Source organism: Sminthopsis crassicaudata, chromosome 4 (genome assembly GCF_048593235.1).
Source record: "Sminthopsis crassicaudata isolate SCR6 chromosome 4, ASM4859323v1, whole genome shotgun sequence".
In the NCBI taxonomy this organism is placed as follows: Eukaryota; Metazoa; Chordata; class Mammalia; order Dasyuromorphia; family Dasyuridae; genus Sminthopsis; species Sminthopsis crassicaudata.
In genome coordinates this window covers 22,345,971-22,367,422 of record NC_133620.1, presented here as the reverse complement: position 1 = coordinate 22,367,422, position 21,452 = coordinate 22,345,971, and the positions used below count along the sequence as shown (strand labels likewise).

The 21,452-nt window shown below is 49.2% G+C and overlaps 1 protein-coding gene across 1 annotated transcript in view; it reads right to left on the bottom strand.

Annotated features, from left to right (window-relative positions):
- GLIS1 (GLIS family zinc finger 1) overlaps nt 1–21,452 on the bottom strand; it is a 214,602-nt gene that overhangs the window by 100,458 nt on the left and 92,692 nt on the right. The window contains exon 3 of the mRNA XM_074265859.1: nt 5,273–5,471. Coding sequence (XP_074121960.1) covers nt 5,273–5,471 — 199 coding nt within the window. The remainder of the gene's footprint in view (nt 1–5,272; nt 5,472–21,452) is intronic.

Genomic DNA, 21,452 nt, shown 5'->3' with positions numbered 1-21,452 from the left:
CTGTTATTCCCTTTTTACAGAACAGGAAACTGAGGTGAGGTGACCTGCTCAAAGTCACATGGCTCACTTCGGAGACCTGACTCCAGCTCAGGCCCCTTGACTAGGAAGCTCGCTCTCCCTTCCCCGTGACAGACAGCCGGCTCCTACAGCCTTCCTAGCTTCAAGCTTGACCCAGGGACGAGATTTTCTTTCCAGAGTTAGGTTGTGACGTCACTGAGATAAACAGGGAGGCTCCAGGCCTAAAGGACCCAGGAAGGTTCCTCCCCATTTTGGCCTAGAAAGGCTGGGGTCCCTCTTGGGAAACCGAGGAGATTCCGGATGCTCCTGAGGTCTTGAGGGCCTCTTCAGCCGGTCCTCCTATTTCCTAGAGGTTTGATCACACAGCTACTAAGGGACAGAGGTAGGATTCACACCTGCATCCTCTGACTGCAGGACCAGGGCTGGATTACCAAAGAATGAAGCAGTTCCTTGCATGTGGTAAGTCCGGGTCTTACAGAACATCTGGACCAAGATCCTGAAACATCCCCCCGGGATCTTTGCCCAGGTTGCAGAGTTTCATATGGAGCAGGATGCTGGGAACCCCCCACCTCGGGGGGGCTATAAAGAAGAGAGCTGGACACCCCCAAACGCCACAGAGCTAGCTATCAGTCACCATTACTACTAGTAATCCCCGTCAGGATTTGCACCCTCCAGTTTCCCCTCTGTGGGGCAGCCATCTCTCTAGCAACCGGGGCAAATCGAACTGGAAAAGATTCAGACTGGATGGAACCTCAGCCATGAGACCCACGTACTCATTTAGTACAAGAAGAGACTGATTGTGTTGAAGGGAGAGATTTTCCAAAGCCTCATGATAAACTGGTGGCAAAACTGAGAGAAATCAGGTGGCCACCAGGTAGGAACTGGAAAAAATCGAGTTTTTCTCCTTTTTCAAGAAAACAGATTTACTTACTCTTATTTTATCTGGGGCAAAGAGATTCTTGTCAAGTGGATCACATATGTGTAAATATATGTTTGTATTTTATATATAAATAAATATGTTTATATTTATATTTTATGTATAAATATATATATAAACAATATATCCCTATAGCATTTTACTACAATGTAATAATCGGCTCACGTGCGCAGCGAGATTTCTGCAGTTCTCTTCAATCCCCAAACTTCCTTAAATGACTCTTATTCTTGACAACATAACTATAGAAAACTCTCGGGATTATGGGGTGGAGGGGAAGGGGAAGAGCACCATGGGATAGGGGGGCACTGAAGTACAAAGAAGATTCTCAGAGCTAAGTAGGGACCCAAAGGGGACCCAATGGCAAAAGACCAATAGGGATCAAGCAAGACTGCCTGAATCCAAACCCAACACATGAGCAGATAACTAACAGAGAGGATCCTAAAAACAGAAGGAAAAATTGAGCAAAATGTTAAAGGGAAACCAAAACATGTTGGACAAAGATTATAAAAGGAGAGAAAATGAGGCAATTTTAACTGATAAGACCACGCAGAAATAGAAACTCCGGAGTGATTGAAAAGAGAACAAAAACTCTTATAGAGAACTTGGGAATGAATTTAGGTGAGACATTTGAGCTTAGAATTTAAAACAAAAAGAAGAACAGGAAAAAAATTGGATATGTGATAGAGAATCTCTTCAAAGAAATAGAAGCTAGGAGAAAGAGAAAAAAAAAAGAATTTCAAAGACAGAAAAAAGGTGAGGAAATTTTAATAAAAGAGTAACAAAAGGCAACAATGTTACAAATACAAGTGAATTGTAAAGGAGCCAAAGCAAAGACCCTTAAAGACAGGATGTGCATACGGAGCTTGGGAATCAAAGAAATTCCAGAAAAATATTACAAATTTTATAAAGAAGAATTCTAAAAGGCAGGAAAAATATCACAAATTTTTAAAAAATGAGTTCTATATGGTAGGGGAAATATCACAAATTTTCCAAAAAAAAAATCTATAAGGCAGGAAAAATATTACAATTTTTAAAGAATGAATTCTATAAGGCAGGAAATAGAAGAAATATTTCCCAAACTCCTGAATGTGAAGGACAACATAGTACTGATCAAAAGAAATGCAAACTGCCTTCTTATGGGTACAAATCCTCTCATTCTGTCTTACTGTCGTTGGCGAGCTCAGCAGCAGGTCGTAGATGCACAGAAATGAGCGGAGAAGACACCTCCGGCTCACTACGCTCGCGGCCTTTCATCACAACAGTCCGAGACCCCGGAGGGTCTTAAGCTTCGTACTCGGCCGAATGAGGAATGGGACAAAATGACCTTTCAAGGCTCTTTCAGCTGGAATATATTCTGATTCCCTGTACCCATGGTAGTGACTGGACTGTCTTTCCTGGACTGAAATGAAAGCATCAGAAATGCTTTTATTATCCAGAATGGATAATTCTGGATATAATAAGTAATATAAATAATATTATTTTATTTGTTATCTATAAGCTATATTATATATTATTATATATGCAAATTATATGTGATTTATTAATAATAAAAATAAAATAATATAATAAATAAAAACATTATCCAGAATGGATAATGGGGGAAGAGGAGAGCCTCGGGGCTGGGAACAGAAGACCTGAGTTCAAAGATTCTGGCCCTGAATCTCCCCCCAACCACCAACAAAACTGGGGGACCCTGGGCCGGCCTCTGCCCTGCCTGCGTCTGAGCGCAAAGAAAGGGAGCCATCGAGATGCTTCTAAGGGCCCTGTAGCCTTCACATTCCATACTCTAGCAGTCTGTACGCCTCGGGCTTTCAGGCTTTGATACTGGATGACCCTATTTTTGCCTTGAAGAGTTCCATGGGGGGAGATTTTGGTGACTCCCTAAGTTCCCCTCTACCATTCCTCCCCCCAAAAAACACCCCCAAATCCAAACCAAAGGTACTCGGTGCCCGCCGAATAAGGAGAGCCACTGGGAAGAGTGGGATCCGGCTAGACTGCAGAGCGGAGGAGGGAAAGGAGCATCTAACAGGGAGAGATGGGAGCCGGCTCTGAAGCTAAAGCGGATCCTGGAAGGAACGGGGAGCCCCGGAGCTGACAGCGTAAGGGAGTCACATCGTCGGATCGGCACTTGAGGGAGAATCTTCCTGACAAACAGGTACAGGACGGGCCGCGGCGGGATGGGAGGCAGGGAGAGCATGGGGGGCCATCGCGGTGATCCAGGGGAGGGTGAGGGGGCGAGGCTGCGTTCCTCCCTGAGAGCAGAGAGAAGGGCTCGGATGTAACAAGCCCCAGAGGCAGAAAAGGTGCGATTTAGCAACTGGCTGATGTGGTAAAGGAGGGAGACTGGAAGGAGGCGGACACGCTGACGGAGCTGGAATAATGTGAAAGGGAGAGAGACAAGGGCTCAGTGGCAAGAGAACGAGTTCTGAGACGTCGCCAAGAGATCCAAGCTGGAAGATCCAGTCGCCAGCCGGCAAAAGGGGACGGAAGCTCGAGGAGAGCAGGGCTGGAGACGGAGGTGTCAGCACCTGCCTAGAAATGGTCATGCAAGGCAGGGCACCAAGGAGCCCACCCGGAGGGCTGCATGGAGGAAGAAGGCGGCCCAGGGCAGCTCTCTGGGAGCCCCCGGCAAAGATGCCAAGGGAGGGCAGAGGCCCATCACTCCCCAAGTGCTGAGCTCTCCTTAGCTAAGTTCACCCACGCCCCCCGGCCAGTCCGTTCCGGCTAAGCTCTGAGCCCCTCAAAAGCCCGGATCTCCTGCCCATGGGAAAAGGGCTTACCTCCAGCCCCCCCCCCCACCTCATTCACACAAATCTGATTTTCTTACATCTCACGAGTAAAGCTGAGAATTAACCTCGGCTCAATTTCCCCTCCTTCACATCAGCCTTTTCTGAAATCTGTTTGAATTCCTGTGTTAGCCGGGGCAGCAGCTGCTGCCCCCAATGATGGGCCCCCTGAAAGTTGGGCGCCGCTGCCCACTGAGAGCTTGCTCAAGTCACTGGGCCATTTCTGGGCCAGCCCTCTTAAGTCTACTGGTTATCTGCCCTGGCAGAGGGAGTGGTGCCCTGGGGGGGTCCCCTCAAAATGAAATCTGAACCAAAAAGAAGGGAAGGTACGTTTCCCCAAGAGAACCCATTTCCTCGGAGAACCGTCTCCCCCGATCTCCTCTCCAGCAGGTGCTGTAAGAGGGGATAAAGAACCAGGGTCCGGGGAGAAGGATCCAGTTTCCGAGATTCTCTCCCGCAGGAGCCTTCTTCACAGTGGGGATGCAGGATGGTTCATGGGGGGGGGGGAAATCTCCCCAAAGCAGCCCCTGCCAATTCTGAGGCAGCTTGCAGGCGGTCACAGCCCACAGGTGAAGGGTTCGGGGTTTCCGGCAGGATACTAGTGTTCGGGCTGAGTTCCAGCCCGTGTGGTAACTGGCGGGTTAGCTGCCCGAGGCCTCGGGCACGGTACGGTCCAAAAGTTGCTGCTGATTCCATCTCAGACCTTGTAACAGCATCTTCTGTACCGGAGGTGGGAGGATTCTTGTTCCCTAACAGACAACGCCATTTCTCCCCAGCCAGAGCATCCCCCCCAGTACCCCTCACGGCCTGCTTTGTCTCCTAGACAAATCTGATGTTTTTCCCAAAGGGCAAATCTAACCACATCACATTTTATTTGCTAAACTTTAATGCCTCCCTCGTGCCCCAAGGTCAAATGTCAACTCCTCTGTGCAGCACCTGAAGCCCCTGTGGGCCATCCTCTGCTCCCTGCAAGGGAGGGGCTCAGGCTCCAACACTCCAATGTCCTAGACCCTGGGCCTGAGGGGAGGGTTTCCTTCTCCCCCCCTCCCCCTGCCGGTACCCGGCCGCTTCCACATGTCCCAAGTAAGGATTGAGTAGCCTCTGCTGGGAGACTTTCAGTGAGGAGGAGGAGCCCATTATCCGCGGAGACAACCCCTTTGACTGTTGGCATCTGGGACCCTCTCACGTGACAAACGGGGAACTGAGTCCCAGGGTGACTCTCAGGGCTCTGTCAGCACTCGAACCCAGGCAGGCGGCAGTGAGAGAAGTTTAAGCAGAGATGGAGCAAAGAAGAGCAAAAGCGACGTGAGGGGGGGATCCTTAAAACATGGGGACCACGGACTTGTTATTATAACACTTGGGCCGGGCTCTTCCAGTTAAGTGGCTCCAAAGCCTTTTACCTTGTGCAATGGAAGGCAGCAGCAGCACCTGAACATCCCCTCCCCATTGTCGGGGCTCCCCCTGGACATGCCAAAGGGGGCTGGCCAGGACCCCGCTGCTCCTCCCGCCCATGCCCAGGGGGGCCCCATACCTGTTGTCTGTGTGGGTCAGGTTAGCCTGCCCGGCGTGGAGGCGTCGTTCACAGGGCATCGGGTGGTCCCGGAAGCCCGGGCTGGCGGTGTGGATGAACAGGCTCTGCCGGCACACGGGGACCGCGCCGTCCGCCACCTCTATGCCCAGCAGGCTCTTCTTCTCTGGGCCCAGGTGAAAGTGGCCATAGCCGCCGTTCACTAGCAGGAGGAGACAAGGGGGGAGATGTGTGAGTGGGCCCAGAGCCCTTGGGAGCAGGACAAGGGGGGCACTAAAAAGCAGGTGATGGAGGGGGCTCTGAGAGGCTTCTGCCGAACCACCAGGCTCCATGACAGCAGAGGAGTAAATAACAGCGCGGAAAAGTCACTGGGAAATTCAAAATCCTCCAGAAATGAGCGGTAGTGAGGCTGCACTAGGCAACGCTGCTATGTCCCGGCCTGGGCCCAGTCTGGGGCTTTCGTCCCAGGGGTCTGGGGTCCAAGGAGCCTTCCTGCTCTGCCAGTCTGTAACCTTTCATTTTCTAAGGTCCCTTCCCGCCCCGTTGTGAAATTCTATGTTCTAATTGTCCTCCATATCTGTGGGTCTGACATTCTGTTTTAGTCTTTTGTATGCTTTGTCCTAAGCCCCCTCCCAGCCCTGACACCCTGTCCTAAGCCCCCTCCCAGCCCTAACTCCAGCAGGTGTCTGCTTCTTCCTTGACCACGGGTGGTGGGAAGCCAGAATGTGCCACTGGCTCCATCCCAAAGGCAGGAGGACGTGAGGACGGCCCCCCTCTGTGGCTGGGAGGGGACGGACGGGAGGTGGCCAGGATGCCCACACGTGGAAGCCCGGGTTCTTCATCAGGGAACGCCCCCCTCCCCAAAGCCCCACAGGCCCCAGGGGTACTGGAGAACCGAGAACGATGGCTGGGCCCTGGGCCGCCCCCCACCCTCTGAGTCTTCTTCTGAGGGGAGGAAAGCCCTAACAATGGCATCTCCCGGGATTATTCCCAGGCAAATGTCTGAGGCCGGCTTTGAACACGGATCTCCCTGTGTCCAGGCTCAGGCCCACCCCCTGCCTGACCTGTCTGTCACAAGCGCCGGGTCACAGTCACCAAAACCTTGCACAGACAGCTGCTGTCTGGCCATTGCTCTCCAACCCACTGTCGGCTGCTGACCCTGACTACTTGGACCCAAGTCCGGGACTTTACTTTTATCCTAGCTATAATAAAACCACTTTTCCAGACAGGGGCCAAAGGAGAGGAGCTTTGGGGACTCCTTAGTCCTCCAAGTTCAATGTGTTAACATGGAAGCAAAGGTGGAGAAGGGAGCTGATTACCCCTTCCCCCTCCCGTCCCCTCCCCGTCAAGCCTCCCCAGCAGCCCTCTCTAACACAACCAGCATCTCGCAAGGAGCCTGGAGGCTTGATTCAGCTTCAGACAAACATTCCAGGATCAAAGTGCCTCGGTTCCCTCTTCCTTTTTCCTTTCTTTTTTAAAAAATGATTTCTTTGGTGTCGTTCCAATCAAACTGCCAAAAAATTACTTTATGGAGCAAGAAAAAAAGCAATGTCAGCCCACTTTTTCTAAGTGGATTTAAGAAGCTCAATTTTACAGAGCAAATCCAGGCTCCAGGATTCAGGAACTCGAGGATTATTCAATAATTAGCCCAGATAGTGCCATATTCTTTACTCTGCCTTTCAGCTTGAGGTCAGGGGCTTTCCTTTTCTTGTATTTATATCTCCAGTTTTTAGCACCGTGCCTGGCACACAGTAGGAGCTTAAAAAATGTTTATTGATTGATTAACAGTTGACTGATTTTCCACTCTGATGATTTAACTCACACTGTAATGCCTGAGTTTGTTTGGCCAGAGAAGAGGCTCGATGGGTTGGGCACAATCACAGGAGGAACCGTGGATGTTGGAGAACATCCCTGGAGCAGGGTAGGGGTTCCCATGGGCAGCTGAGGTCAGAGCCCAGGGCTGAGATTCTGGGTGGGAAAAGATGGGTGATGTGGGGACGTGCCCCGGACCCCAGGGGAGGGCAGACAAAAGGCTCTGAACAGCAGACAACAATGACGGAGATCTGAGAGGGGGAAGGGGGGGTGACCCAAAGGTGAGTCAGGGGACGGCACGCAGCTCAGCTTTCAGATACCCGAGGGCTGAGTCAGCAGACCCTGACTCCTCCGGCTCTGGGCCCGCATCTCCTCCTGGCCAAACATCCCCGGGCCTGCAGCATCATCTGTGATTCAGAGGCAGAGCGTGGTCCAGCATCCCCTGTGGTCCAGACACGGCCCTCTGTGTCATCCCCCAGGGATGCAGTGACATCTGCTCTTCAGGCTTCCACCCTTTGTGCTCTGGCTCCCTGTGTCAACACTCCCCTGAACGTCCCCTCTGAAGTTGCCCCGCCTCTTCCCAGCTGCTCTGCATCTTCATCCCCACGGCTCCCTGAGCTCCTCCCTCCTCCCTCTCTCCTGCCATGGTACCCAGGTCCTCTTGCCTCTGCTCTTCCTGCTGGATTTCTCCTTTGCTAAATCATATTTCGGAGAGTGTGTGGGTCTGCACAAGGCTGCCCCCCACTCCTGGAGTGCACGCCCCCCATCCTCAAGGGGAGCCCTTATTTCTTTCACAACTGCTCAAGGCCACTTTCTATGAGAAGTGTTTTCTGATCCCCCAGTCTCCTTCGCCAATCTTTCATCTATTTATCTATCTATATTTAATATGGATAGATTTACATATTTATCCATAGTGTAGGGACACCTACATACATACAAGTATTCTCCAACAGAACAGAAGTCCCTTAATGGCAGTAACTGATCCTGAGAAAAAGAACCAGATACTGCTCGGCAACGCCATCGTCCATCTGCCCACTTCTGGGTCTGTTCAAAGGCAGGGAGGAGCACTTTTAATTAAGGAGGGAAATCTAGAGTCCTAAGGAAGGAAAAGCCCCAGAGAATAATCTGGATTGTGACCCCGAAGGATCAGAGGCCCTTCCCAGACAGACCAGGAGTGACGCCGAGTCTCCTCAGGCCATGTCACCTTGGGGGTAGGGCAAGAAGGCTGGTCCCGTCTCAAACTGGGAACAGTCCGGCATTACCTTAAAGCAAGATCCAGGGCAAGCAAACAACGCGGAAAAACCTACTGTGGTGACAGGGAGGAACAAGGTGCAAATTCAGAAAGACAAGGAAGTCAAACAGCCACAAACAAAGACTCAAAGGGAAAAGGGGACTGGACACAAGTGCAATGATAATTCCTGGAAGAGCGAAAAAAAACTATTTATAGGGGTAGCTAAGTGGCACAGTGGGTAAAGTACCAGCCCTGAAGTCAGGAGGACTTGAGTTCAAATCTACTCTCAGACAATTAACACTTCCTGGCTGTGTGACCCTGGGCAAGTCACCTAACCCCAATTGCTATATATATATATATATATATATATATATATATATATATATATATATATATATATATATATATATATATTCAAAATTAAAAGCGGTACAAGAAAAAATAAATTAAAGCAAAAGAAAAAATTATGAAAAATAATTAACAGTCTGGTAAAAGAAAGACAAAAATTACTTTAGAAAATAACACCTTAAAAAACAGAATTTGCCAAATGGAAAAAGAACTACAAAAATTCACTGATGAAAGTAATTACTCAAAATTTAGAACTGTACAAGTAAAAGCTAATGACTCCATAAGACATCAAGAAACAAAACAAAACAAAAAAAAAAAAAACAACAAAGTCAAAAAATGAAAAAAAAATAGAAGAAAGTGTGAAATTTCTCACTGAAAAAACAATGATCTAGAAAAAAGATTGGGAAGAAAGATAATTTAAGAAATACTTGAAAAACTCAAAAGATGTGATTTTAAAAATTATCAATGACTATTTTCTTGATATTTTAAAAACCAAAAATAGAAAATACCAATCACTTGCTGAAAGAGATCTTAAAATGAAAATGAAAAGGAATATTATAAACAAATTCCAACACCCCCAAGTCAAAGGGAAAACGCTTCAAGCAGTCAGAAAGAAATCACTGAAATATCACAGAGCCATATTCAGGATCACACAAAATTTAGCAGCCACTTTGTTAAAGGAGAGGAGGCTTGGAATATGATATTCTGGAAAGCAAAAGAAATGGAATTACAACCAAGAATAAGCTACTTAGCAAGGCTGAGGATAGTTCTTCAAGGTAAAGAATGGATATTTAATGAAATATAAGACTTTTAAAGCTTCTGATGAAAAAAACCTGGGATAAATAAGAAATTTGTCTTTCAAATACAAGACTCAAGACACAAAAAGGCAAACTTTAAAGAGAAATCATAGAGAATTCAATAAAAGTAAACTTTGCCTTTCTATATGGGAAAGTGATTCAGGTAACACTTTAAGAACTTTATCATTATTATTGCAGTTAGAAGGATTCTACATAAAAACAGGGTGTGGGAGTGAGTTGATTATGCAAAAAATCTGGATAGGTGAGAAAGAGAGGTGCCTTGACAGAAGGGGGAAAGGAGAGGAAGAGTGGGGAAAAATTATCTCACATAAAAGAGGAGTTCAAGGAAGAACTTTTATTTTGGAGGGAAAAATGGCAAGAAGGAAAATGCTTGGATCTTAACCACATCTAAATCTATTCAAAGAGGGAAACGTGTGTGTGTGTGTGTGTGTGTATGTGTGTGTGTGTGTGTGTGTGTGTGTGTGTGTGTACACACTCACTGGTAATGGAAATCTTTTACCCAGTGTGGAAGTAGGAAGTAAAGGAGGTAAGATAAAAGGGGGATAAAAGGAAGGATAACTAAAAGAAGGCAGTAGTGTCAGAAGCAAAATGGATTTTATAGGAGGGATGGCGCAGACAGAGACAGAGAAAATAGGATAAACAAAAGAAAATAGGATAAAAAAAAATATACTTAGTAACCATAACAACTGTGAATGTGAATGGGGTGAACTCACCTGCAAAATGGAAATGAATAATAGAACGGATTAAAAACCAGAATCTAACAATATGTTTTTACAAGAAATATATGCGAAACAGAGAATCACACACAGAGCTAAATAAGGGACTAGAGCTGACTCTATTATGCTTCAGCTGAAGTAAAAAAAAAAAAAAAAAAAAAAAGCAGGAATATTAATCTATTCCTAATAATCATTGCATTTAAGACAATGCAAAAGCAAAAATAGACCCAATTAAAAGGGATAAGCAGAGAAACTGCATCTTAAAAAGAACCATAGACAATGAAATAATGTCAATACTAAATATAGATGTACCAAATGGCATTGTATCAACATTCTTAAAGGAAAAGTTAAATGAATTATATGAGAAAATGAAGAGTAAAACTAAATTGGGCAGGGCACCTCAATTTTCCTTTCCCAGAGATAGCTAAATCAGACAAGAAGATAAATAACAAAAAAGTCAAGGAGATGAATAGAATTTTAGAAAAGTTAGCTATGATAAACGTCTGGAGAAAAATGATAAGAATAGAAAGCTATACATGGCACCTTCATAAAAACTGATCATCTAGTAGCGTATAAAAATCTCACAACCAAATTCAAAAAAGTAGAAATATTAAATGGACCCTTTCTAGATAATAGAACAAAAATTATATTTAATAAAGGGCCATGGAAACATAGATTAAAAGTTAATTGGAAACTAAATAATCTAATCTTAAAGGATGAGAGGATCGAAGAACAAATCCTAAAAAACCATCAGTAATTTCATTCAAGAGAATGATAGCAATAAGACAGAATTCCAAAATTTATGAGTTGCAGCAAAGCAGTCCTTTAGGGAAAATTGATATCTCTAAATACATACCTCAATAAAACAGACAGAATATAGCAATGAATTGGGTATACAACTAAAAAGAACTATAAAAAGAACAAATAAAAAATTCCCAATTAAGCACCAAAATGGAAAACCTAAAAATCAAAGGAGAGATTAATAATTTTTAAAAATTGAATTAATAAATAAAATGAAAAACAGATTTTATTAAAAATCAATAAGATAGATAAACCATGAGTTAGTTTTTATTTTTAAAAAAGAGAAAACCAAATTACTAGTATAAAAAACATAATAGGTATAGATACCACCAGTGAAAGTGAAATTAACACACTTATTAGGAGTCATTTCACCCAATTATGTGCTAGTAAAACTAACAATCTAAGTGAACTGGATGAATATTCACATGAATATAAATTTTCCAGATTCACAGAAAAGAGAATTCTTAAGTGTCCTTGTTTTTTTTTTTTAAGTGAACAAACCATAAATGAGCTCCCTAAGAAAAAATCCCTAGCACTAGATGGACTTACAAGTAAATTTTACCAAACATTTAAGGACTAATTAATCCCAATACTATATAAACTATTTGAAAATATGTAAGGGATTCCTACCAAATTCCTGTTGTGAAACAAAAATGGCTTTGATACTTAAACCACCAGGAAGAATAAAAACAGAGAAAGAAAACTTCATTTCCTTAATGAATATCTATACAAAACATTTAAACATAATATTAGCAAGCAGATTATAGCAACTATGACCAAGTGAGATTTATATCAGGAATGCTCAGCTGGCGCAAGTTCAGAAAAACTATCAGCAAAATGGACCATATTAATAATAAAATAACAAAAAACTCACATGATTGTATCAATAAATGCAGAGAAGGCTCTGAGTAAATATAATACTCATTCCTACTAAGTTAAAAAAAACCATAAAAATTATAAGAATAAGTAGAACTTTTCTTAAAATTATAAGTTGTATCTATCTAAAACCAAAAGTAAGCATTACGTAATGGGACCTTCCCAATAATATCAGAAGTGAAGCATCTATTATCACCACTTAAAAAAAAAAAAAAAAAAAAAAAAAAACACAACTAGATATGTGGGCAGCTAGGGGGCGCAGTGGATAGAGCACCAGCCCTGAAGTCAGGAGGACCTGAGTTCAAATCCTGCCTCAGACACTTAACACTTCATAGCTGTGTGACCCTGAGCAAGTCACTTAACCCCAATTGTCTCAGGGAAAAAAATATTAGACATGTTATCTATGGAAATAAACTATGAAAGAGAAAGTGAAAGAATAAAAATAGACAATAAGGTTTAAAAAAAACAATTACTCTTTGCAAATGATATGAAGGTATATTTAGAGACCATAAAGACTCAACTCAAAAACTACATGAAATAATTAACAACTTCAGCAAAGTTGTAGTACATAAAGTAAGCCCACAGAAATCATCAGCATTTCTATACCCTACCAACAAAACCTAGGAGGAAGAGAGGAAAAAGTGAAATTCCATTTAAAATAACTCCAGACAACATGAAAAATTTGGGAGCCTTCCCGCCAAGACAAACCCAGTAATTAGATGAACAATTATAAAACACTTTCCATATGCAAAAAAGGTCATTTTTAGACAAAAGGAGAAATATTCATTGCTGAGCCAACGTAATAAAAATGGCAATAGATTAATTTATTTATTCAATGCCGTACCCGACTACCAAAGAGTTATTTTATAGAGTTACGAAAAATAGTGACAAAATTCATCTGGAAGAACAAAAGGTCAAGAATATTGAAAAAAATCAATGAAAGAAAAGATTGGGAAAGGTGGTTTAGAGGCTCCAGATTTCAGACTGCATTATAAAGAGGAAATCATTAAAACTACATGATACTGGGGGCAGCTAGGGGGCGCAGTGGAGAGAGCACCAGCCCTGAAGTCAGGAGGACCCGAGTTCAAATCTGGTCTCAGACACTTAACACCTCCTAGCTGTGTGACCCTGGGCAAGTCACTTAACCCCAGCCTTGGAGGGGGGGAGGGGAAACTACAAGATACTGGCTAAAAAAAAGAATGGTGGATTAGTGGACTAGATTAGGTACAAAAACACAATTAAGACCCAAACTCCTGGGGAAAGAACTCACCATTTGACAGAATGGGAAAACTGGAAAGCAGTTTAGCAGAAGCAAGGCATAGAACGGCATCTTGTATCATATACCAAGGTACTGTGTCAAAATGGATACAGGATTTAGAGATGAAAGGTGACAGAAGTAAGTGGGGCAGTATGGGAAAATGTTCTAGTCAGATCTCCAGATGAGGGAAGAGATTACGAGCAAACAAGAGACAGAGACGATTAGGAGATAGAAAATAGGTCATTTTGATTATGTGAAATTTAAAAGCTTTTGCACAAACAAAACCAAAGCTAGAAGAAAAACAGGAAACTGGGAAAAAATTTATTGCAAGTTTCTCTGATAAAGGTCTCATTTCTCAAATGCGGAGGGCACCGAGCCAACTGTATCAAAAATGAGGGCCACTGGCCAACCGATAAATGGTCAATGGGTGTGATGACAGTTTTTAGAAGAAGGAATCAGTTATTCTTAGTCATGTTAAAAATGCTCTAAATTACTATTGATCAGAGAAATATAAATAAAAAAGACGCTGAGATATCACCTCACTCCTGTCATTTACTGTCATAATGGAAACAGGAAATGACAAATGCTAGTGGGAATGTGGAAAAGCTGGGATACTAATCCGCAACTGATGAAGTTGTGAATTAGACCAACCCTTTTGGTTTTTGTTGTTATTTTCCTGAGGCAGCTGGGGTTAAGTGACTTGCCCAGGGTCCCACAGCCAGGAAGTGCTAAGTGTCTGAGGTCAGATTTGAACTCGGCTCCTCCTGACTTCAGGACTGGTGCTCTAACACTGCACCATCTAGCTGCCTCCCAACTATTCTGTTTTTAAAAAATCATTTTAATAGTATTTTAGTTTTTCCAAATACATGCAAAGATAGTTTTCTTTTTTATTAAAGCTTCTTATTTTCAACTATCTATTTTGCAAAATGCAAAGATAGTTTTCAGCATTCATCTCTGAAAACCTTTTGTCTAAATTTTTCTCCCTCTCTTCCCCTCTCCTCCATTCCTAAGAGAGCAAGTAATCCGATATAGGTCATACATGTGCAATTCTTCTAAACATATTCCCATACTTGTCACGCTGGGCAAGAAAAACTAGACAAGGTAAAAAATAAACATTAGAAAGAAAAAAAGTAGAAAACAACAAAAAAGTGACCCTCCTGCGCTTGGAAGCACATTCAGAGTCCTCAGTTCTCTCTGGGGGCCGACAGCACTTTGCACCCCGAGTCTGTGGGAGTTGTCCGGAACCACGGCCTGGTTGAAGCCCTGTCCGTCACAGTGGACCCCCGGGCCTGTTGCTGTGTCACGCTCCCTTCTCTCAGCATCAGGCAAGTCTGCGATCAAGCTCTCTGGGACTCTGGTTCTGGCCCTTGACTCCCCAGGCCCTTCCCAGATCCTGCCCTAGAGTGAGAGCCTCTCACACACATGTTCGGCCCCTCCCCCCCTCACTTTTAGCCCCCTGTCCCAAGTTCTTGTCCCTCTTTAGAGCAACAAGATAAGGTCTGTATCCCAAAAGGGGGAGGACGCCCACGTATGTCCATATGTCCATTTGTCCATCAGCTCTTCCTATGGTGGCTGAGGATGCCAGAACTCAGGGGATCCTCGTCACTTGGGAAATGGTTACATGGGCTGTGATCACCGCCTGTGATGGCGGTCCCTGCACCGTGAGAAAAAAATGACCAGCAGGACGAAAAGCCTTACACGGACTGACGCAGAGGACAGAACCATGAGAACCTCGCGCCCGGCAGCATCCTAACAACGATGGATGGGAGAGACCTCGCTGTCCGGTCAGCAGCGGCAGGACCCGTGGTGAGAGTCCTCCCGGGGAGAACTGCCGTGCTCACCTTTAACTTCCCTAGCTCTGCTGTCTGATTCAAGGCCCAGGCCTCCCCCCCCAGGGGACCACGGCTGACTCCTTGGAGAGACGACGAGGGCCACAATGGAGCAGACTCGGGGGGAGCCCTTATAAAGGCCCATTCTCGCAGCCTGTTCCCGGGAGTCCTGAGAGGCCGGGCCAGGATGGAAGGGGCGAGCTGGGATGATGGAGGGGGGGGCTGGGACACCTGGGGCCCGGAGCCAGGCCCTCGGCTCCTCCCTCAGCCCGGTCCTCTTGGCCCAGTGCTCCAGACAGCGCCTTCCCTCCACGGGCAGTTACAGAAAAGTGTCCCAGCCACACCCTCCCAGGGATGAGAAAATGAACGGCCTGGGCCCCGAGCCACCGGACACCCAAGGGTCAAGGAAAAGCCATGGGGAGCTGCAGCCCGGGTCCTGCGCCAGGCGTCGCCCAATTCAGTGCTTGGACCGAGAGAAGGAGATGGAGTGGATACCTTGTCCCTGAACCCTGAGTGGCCTTGGCTTTCCTCATCTGGGAAATGGGATAATTACCTCTGCCTGGCTGCCCTTGGTGGGGCTGGAGAAACCAGTGCCTTCTGCACAGGGAGCCATCAGCAGGAGAGTCATCAGTCTCCAGGAGCCTCTGCTTCTGACAAGACCCCAACTCATTCCCTGCCCTCGAGATCTCTAGGATGGGGAAATGAACCACACTCCATGACTACGGACATAGAACACACGCGAGGTGGGTGGGATGTGGTCCCAGAAGCAAGGCGCGAGCAGCGGGAAGAGGACTCAGCTGACTCCTTTGGGAGCACCGAACCAGACGATCTCAGGGCCCCTCCTCCCTGAAACATCCCAAGACCCCCAGCCTCCTCCCCCATCCCATCAGATGCCAATATCCAGCCTCGATGGATGGTCAGTGGACTGACCCTCTGATACCTCCAGGGAGGTGCAAGTTACTACCTTTCAAGGCAGCCCGTTCCACGCTGGCCAGTTCCGCCCCGTAATTCTCCCAGACACGGAATAGAAGCTGACCTCACTCTAACTTCCACTCACTGTTCTTGGTTGGGTCTTCTGGGAACCCCCAAAGCCTAATTAATTATCCTGTTCACAGTCTCAAGATAGCAAAGACCAAATGCTTTGTGAATCTGAAAGGACTATTTAATTTAGACTAGTCATAGTGATGATGGTGGTCATGGTGATGATGGTGGTCATGGTGATGATGGTGGAAGAGGAGGAGGAGGAGGAACAGGAGGAGGAGGAGGAGGGGAAGAGGAGGAGGAGGAGAAGGAGGAGGAGGAGGAGGAGGGGAAGAGGAAGAGGAGGAGGGGAAGAGAGGAGGAGGAGGAGGAGGAAAAGGAAGAGGAGGAGGAGGAGGAAAAGGAAGAGGAGGAGGAGGAGGAGGAGGAGGGGAAGAGGAGGAGGAGAAGACAATGACAACAATGATGACACAGGCATTTCAGAGCTTGCAGGGGCTTTGGCTTTTTCCTTTCCACATCACCTTTAAATGTGAATCCTTAGACCTAACTCCACACCCGGCACACAGTAGGTCAGTAACTGTTTTTGATTCATTCTTTCATCTGATGGAATGCACAGTGGGCAGAGTGCTGGACATGGAGGAACCCGACTTGCCCAAGATCACACTAAAAGTAAGTGTAGAAGGTGGGACTTGAACCCAAATCCTTTGTTTCATCAGAGTGGAGGCCCAGGGGCCAGGAACACGGCATACACAGACAGACTTAATGGATTGCAGGGCTCCTGTTCTGCTTTATTCTCTGTTAGGAAACAGAGTCCCTGGGGTTTCTCTGTCCCCGGGTCCCTCTGGCCCCTGTAAGAAGTCTATGGAAGCCTCAGAATTATGCTCTTAAAACATATAAAGGAAAGGAAAATATAGAGGATTATAAAAGGTAATAATTTATCTTGAAACATAATTATCCCCCTCCCTTTTTTTTTTTTTTTTTTTTTTTTTTTTTACAAAACTTAGCTGTTCTGGTTAGGGAGCCTGGTTTTTTCCTACTTCTCTGGGCAAAGGAAGAAGGGATATGTTTTAAGGTAAATACATGCACACACACCACACACACTCTCACACACACATTCTCACACCCCACAAACCAAAGGATCCACTAAAGAGGCAGCGACGGGGCTGGAGCTCCCTGGTACTGGGGACTCCCAGGTAAGGAAGTCCTTCCTCGTGACTCTTGTCTTGTGACTCTTGGGACAGCTTGTCGTCCCGGGAAGCCGCGTCCCAGTCGCTGTCGGAGATCAAGCCCAGTCCCTTCGCTTTCCCAAGAAGGAGCCTGAGCCCCAGAGCGGAGGCCCCAGGGCCCCAGGCGAGCTCAGTCTGCTGACGCCAGGTCTGTTCTTTCCACTGAACCAACCTTTTCTGCATAAAGGCCTTACCCATCCCCAGAAGGAGCTGAAAAAGCCCGGGCTGGGGAGAGGAGAGAGACGTCTAGGAAAACCAATGTTTTAGGAAAATCTAAGTAACACCGTCACTCTGTCTGGATAAAAGGAAGTAGCTTTAAAAACCAAGCCCTGGGTTCCCTAAAAGGCCCAGAGAGAGGCTCTATTCCTGCTCCTGCTGCCTGACAGGAGCCCGGCCGGGGTAATCGGTACCGCCCCCCCCCCCCCAGCTAGCTGGGCAATCCCGGGGTAGCCCTCAAAGAGGGGCCCTGTTCCCATCAGGCCCTCCCAGAGTGACCAGTCACGGGGCCAGGCCTGGAGCTTGGGCCCTCGCAGAGAGTGGGCCCTTGGCCTGGCACACAGTAGGTGCTTAGTAAATGCTTGTTGTGACTGAATACCCTGAGCAAGGGCGGGCCCGTTCCCTCTTGGGCAGCCCTGCCCTCCTTGGGAATCTCCTCCAGGTGGCCTGAGCCTGGCCTTAATGCAGGGCCACAAAGTCTGACAGAAAGGGCCCCGGCATCCAGTCCAACAGCAGCAGAAAGGGCCCCGCCCATGATGGACCCACGTGGGTCCCCCACGTCTGCTCCAAGACCCCTGAGGAGGAGGGTCCGGAACCTTCACAGCCTCTTGTTCCACTTTGACAATTCCAGCTGAGTCAAGCCTGGAACCTAAGGGCCTCGGGCTGGACGGGTAAAGGAGGGGGGTCAGGCCTGGGGTCAGGAGACCCGAAATCCCGTGACTGGAACTTTCTGGTTCTAAGGCCCCGGGTTGGTGGGCCTCAGTTTCCTCCTCTGTAAAGGGAATCGAGGACCCTTTCTTTTAGCCCAAATCTGTGATTCCACGATTTGAGCTGGGACTAGAAGGTCCCGGAGCCGCCCCCGGGTCAGGTAGAACAACAACCACGCCTTAGTCTCTGCCATGACCCGATGCCGGCTCCCATGGAGGTCCCCCCCCCCCCGCTCCCCCTAATGGAGGGCCAGCACTCTCCCCACGATGTGTGGGAAGTGTCTGAAGGCAGGGCTTCCCCAGCCTAGGCCCGCTGAGCACCCCCGTGCCTCCCTAAGTGTGCTGCAAGGTCCGGGATGGGGCGGACAGAACCGAGCTCTAACCAAGGGATTCTGGGAAATCTAGGGCCCCACTAGATGGGGAGCCGGGTGGAAGGAGGGGGGCGAGGCGAGGCATCTAGTGTTCCAGAATTCTAGAAAGGGAGAGACTTCCCAGCCCCTAGAACGTGTGTGGAAGCCCTTCTCACCCTCGAGGGCTCCACGCTGAGGCGGGGAGGAAGCAAGGGCCATGCCCAGGCTGGGCGGGCGATCGATAAATATTTGGGGGCCGGCTGATTGGCTGATGGATTCCAGCTCGCCGGGCGGGCTGCCTGACAGTAATTAGGCCCGGCGCCCGCTTCCCAGATGCCAGCCTGGTCCCTCCGGGCGCGCTTCACAACGCGGAGCTTTCGGAGCCAGCCGGGCAGGAGGGACGCCCGGCCAAGGCCCGGAACATGCGATGTTTAGGAGCGGTCAACAAGATCGATGAGCCGCCTTTCATCTCTGCCGGGCCGTAAACACTCGCTCCGAGGACCCCAGGTGCCTTCCTCCTCCCTCCCCGCGGCAGCTGCTGAGCCGGCCCGGAGAGGCCCGGCCGGGACATAAACACGGGGACGGGCGGGACGCCGAGGGGCCCTGCTGAGAGGGCCTGGGACTGAGAGCCGTGCGGGCCAGAAAGCGGAGTGTTTCCTACTCAGGAAAAGACCCCGGGCGTTAGGACGGGCCGGGAAGCTCCGGGAGGGAGGGGGCGCAGAACCCAGGCTGTCGAGGGGAGGGGGCTCAGAACCCAGGCTGTCGAGGGGAGGGGGCTCAGAACCCAGGCTGTCGAGGGGAGGGGGCGGACAGCAGAGAGCATCAGAACCGGGGGACCTAGAACATGGGATGTCAGTGTGGGCGGGGCCTTGTAGTAGGTCAGATGCCCAACAGCACAAAGGCCTGGTCCCACAGAAGGAGAACGAAGACTCCCGGGTCCTGGAGGCTGCGGGAGCAGAGCCCGGCCCGAGCCCTGGAAGAGCAGACCCCTGGGAGGGGAGCTCAGTCGTGCCCACCTCGGGGTCCGGCTCACAGTCTCCGGAGGGACCCAGCCTGAAAGGCGGGCAGCCCCTCCCGGCCCAGTTCCGCCCCATCCCCCGCGCCAGGAGAACAGAGCAGGCCTGTCGGCTGAGTGACAGAGCCCCGTCCGAGCCCTTCTGTCCCAGCAGCACCGGCCGCCTCCTGGCGCAGGACCCGCAGTCCCAACAAGCAGGAGGCTCAGCTGCCCGCGGCCCGGCCCCTCCCCCAGCGGCGCCAGCCACCGGCCAGTCCGGGCCTTGGCCCTGCGTGTCTCCCAACAAGATCATCTCTGCGGCATCAGGCACACAGCAGGTGCCTAATAAATGCTTTTTAGTTAGTCAAATCCAAATATTAAAAAACAAAGCTTCCTTTTGGAACGAAGCGGGGACGGAGCCGAGTCAGGAGGACTGAGGCGGGCCGGGCAGAGAGCAGGGCGTCGGAGCCGGCGTCTGGGAAGCTGTGGCTGTTTTAAAATACCCCCGAGCGCCCAGCAACACAACGGCTGTGGGGGATTCCCCCCATTTCACGGTGCGCATTAAGGGCCGGGGTCCTAAGATGGTCCGCAGCTTCTCGGCCGGCTTTCAAGGGGATCCCGGGCCGGGGAAATGGCCAGACATAGAAGTGGGGGGAGGGGTGCGACGGAAGGGCCGTCTGGGGGACTTCTCACCTCAGTGGGGGGGGGTGAGACCCCAGATCTGCTGGACTGGAGGGGGCAGCCGGGGGAGGACAGCTCAGAGAGGGAGGACGGCTCAGAGGGAGGGGGGGCAGGGGGAGGATGGATCAGAGGGAGGGGGCGGATGGGGGAGGGGCTCAGAGGGAGGGGGCGGCCAGGGGAGGCCGGCTCAGAGAGGAAGGATGGCTCAGAGGGGGAGGACGGCTCAGAGGGAGGGGGCGGCCGGGGGGAGGACAGCTCAGAGGGGGAGGACGGCTCAGAGGGAGGGGGGGCAGGGGGAGGATGGATCAGAGGGGGAGGACGGTTCAGAGGGAGGGGGCGGCTGGGGGAGGGGCTCAGAGGGAGGGGGTGGCCAGGGGAGGACGGCTCAGAGAGGAAGGATGGCTCAGAGGGGGAGGACGGATCAGAGGGAGGGGGCGGCCGGGGGAGGATGGCTCAGAGGGGGAGGACGGCTCAGAGGGGGAGGGGCTCAGAGGGAGGGGGTGGCTGGGGGAGGACGGCTCAGAGGGGGAGGATGGATCAGAGGGAGGGGGCGGCCGGGGGAGGACGGCTCAGAGGGAGGGGGCTGCTGGGGGAGGATGGCTCAGAGAGGGAGGACGGCTCAGAGGGAGGGGGCAGCTGGGGGAGGACGAAGAAGGGCTTTTCTAAAGGCCGGGCCGCTTGAGAATGGCTTCCGGGAGTGGGAGTGAGCTCACCGTGCCCACAGCAAGGACCAACGGCCTGGGTTTTCTCGGGGTGGGGGAGACTCCGAGGTCTCTTTCGGCTCCGAGTTTCTAGAATTCTGAAGCTCTTCTTGCTCTGCACATTCCTGAAATCCTTCCCACCATCCAGCTCTTGTGTTTTTCTAGAATTTTGCCATCTTCCTCGGCTGGGGTCCTCCATGAACCTCCGTGTCTTCCTCTATGCTGTTGAAACAGATCAGTTCTTCCGCGTCTGCTGCCTCGTTGGACTCCAGCCTGTCCATACAGCGTCTGATGTGGGGGTGACGACGCCCCCAGTTTGTGAAATGCCCCCCTGGGTGCGGGGATAAGATGGAAGTTGCTGAAATGATTCGGGGGTCCCTGAGACGCCGGCTGGACCCGTTCTCCAGATCAAGGTCAGAGGCCGGCGTCGTCCGAGCAGCTCAGACCGATGGGAACCAACCGAAATCTTCGCTTCCTTTTCCAGAGGGAGGAAATGGGCCCAAAGTGAGCAAGTGACTGAGCCAGGATCACTCGGGGAGGAAAAAGGGGGGGGGGGTTCGAGCTCAGGTCAACTTTCATGTTCTGAGATTCTGGGGGTTCAGGCTCTTGATTTCCGAGGCAAAGACATGAAACATCAG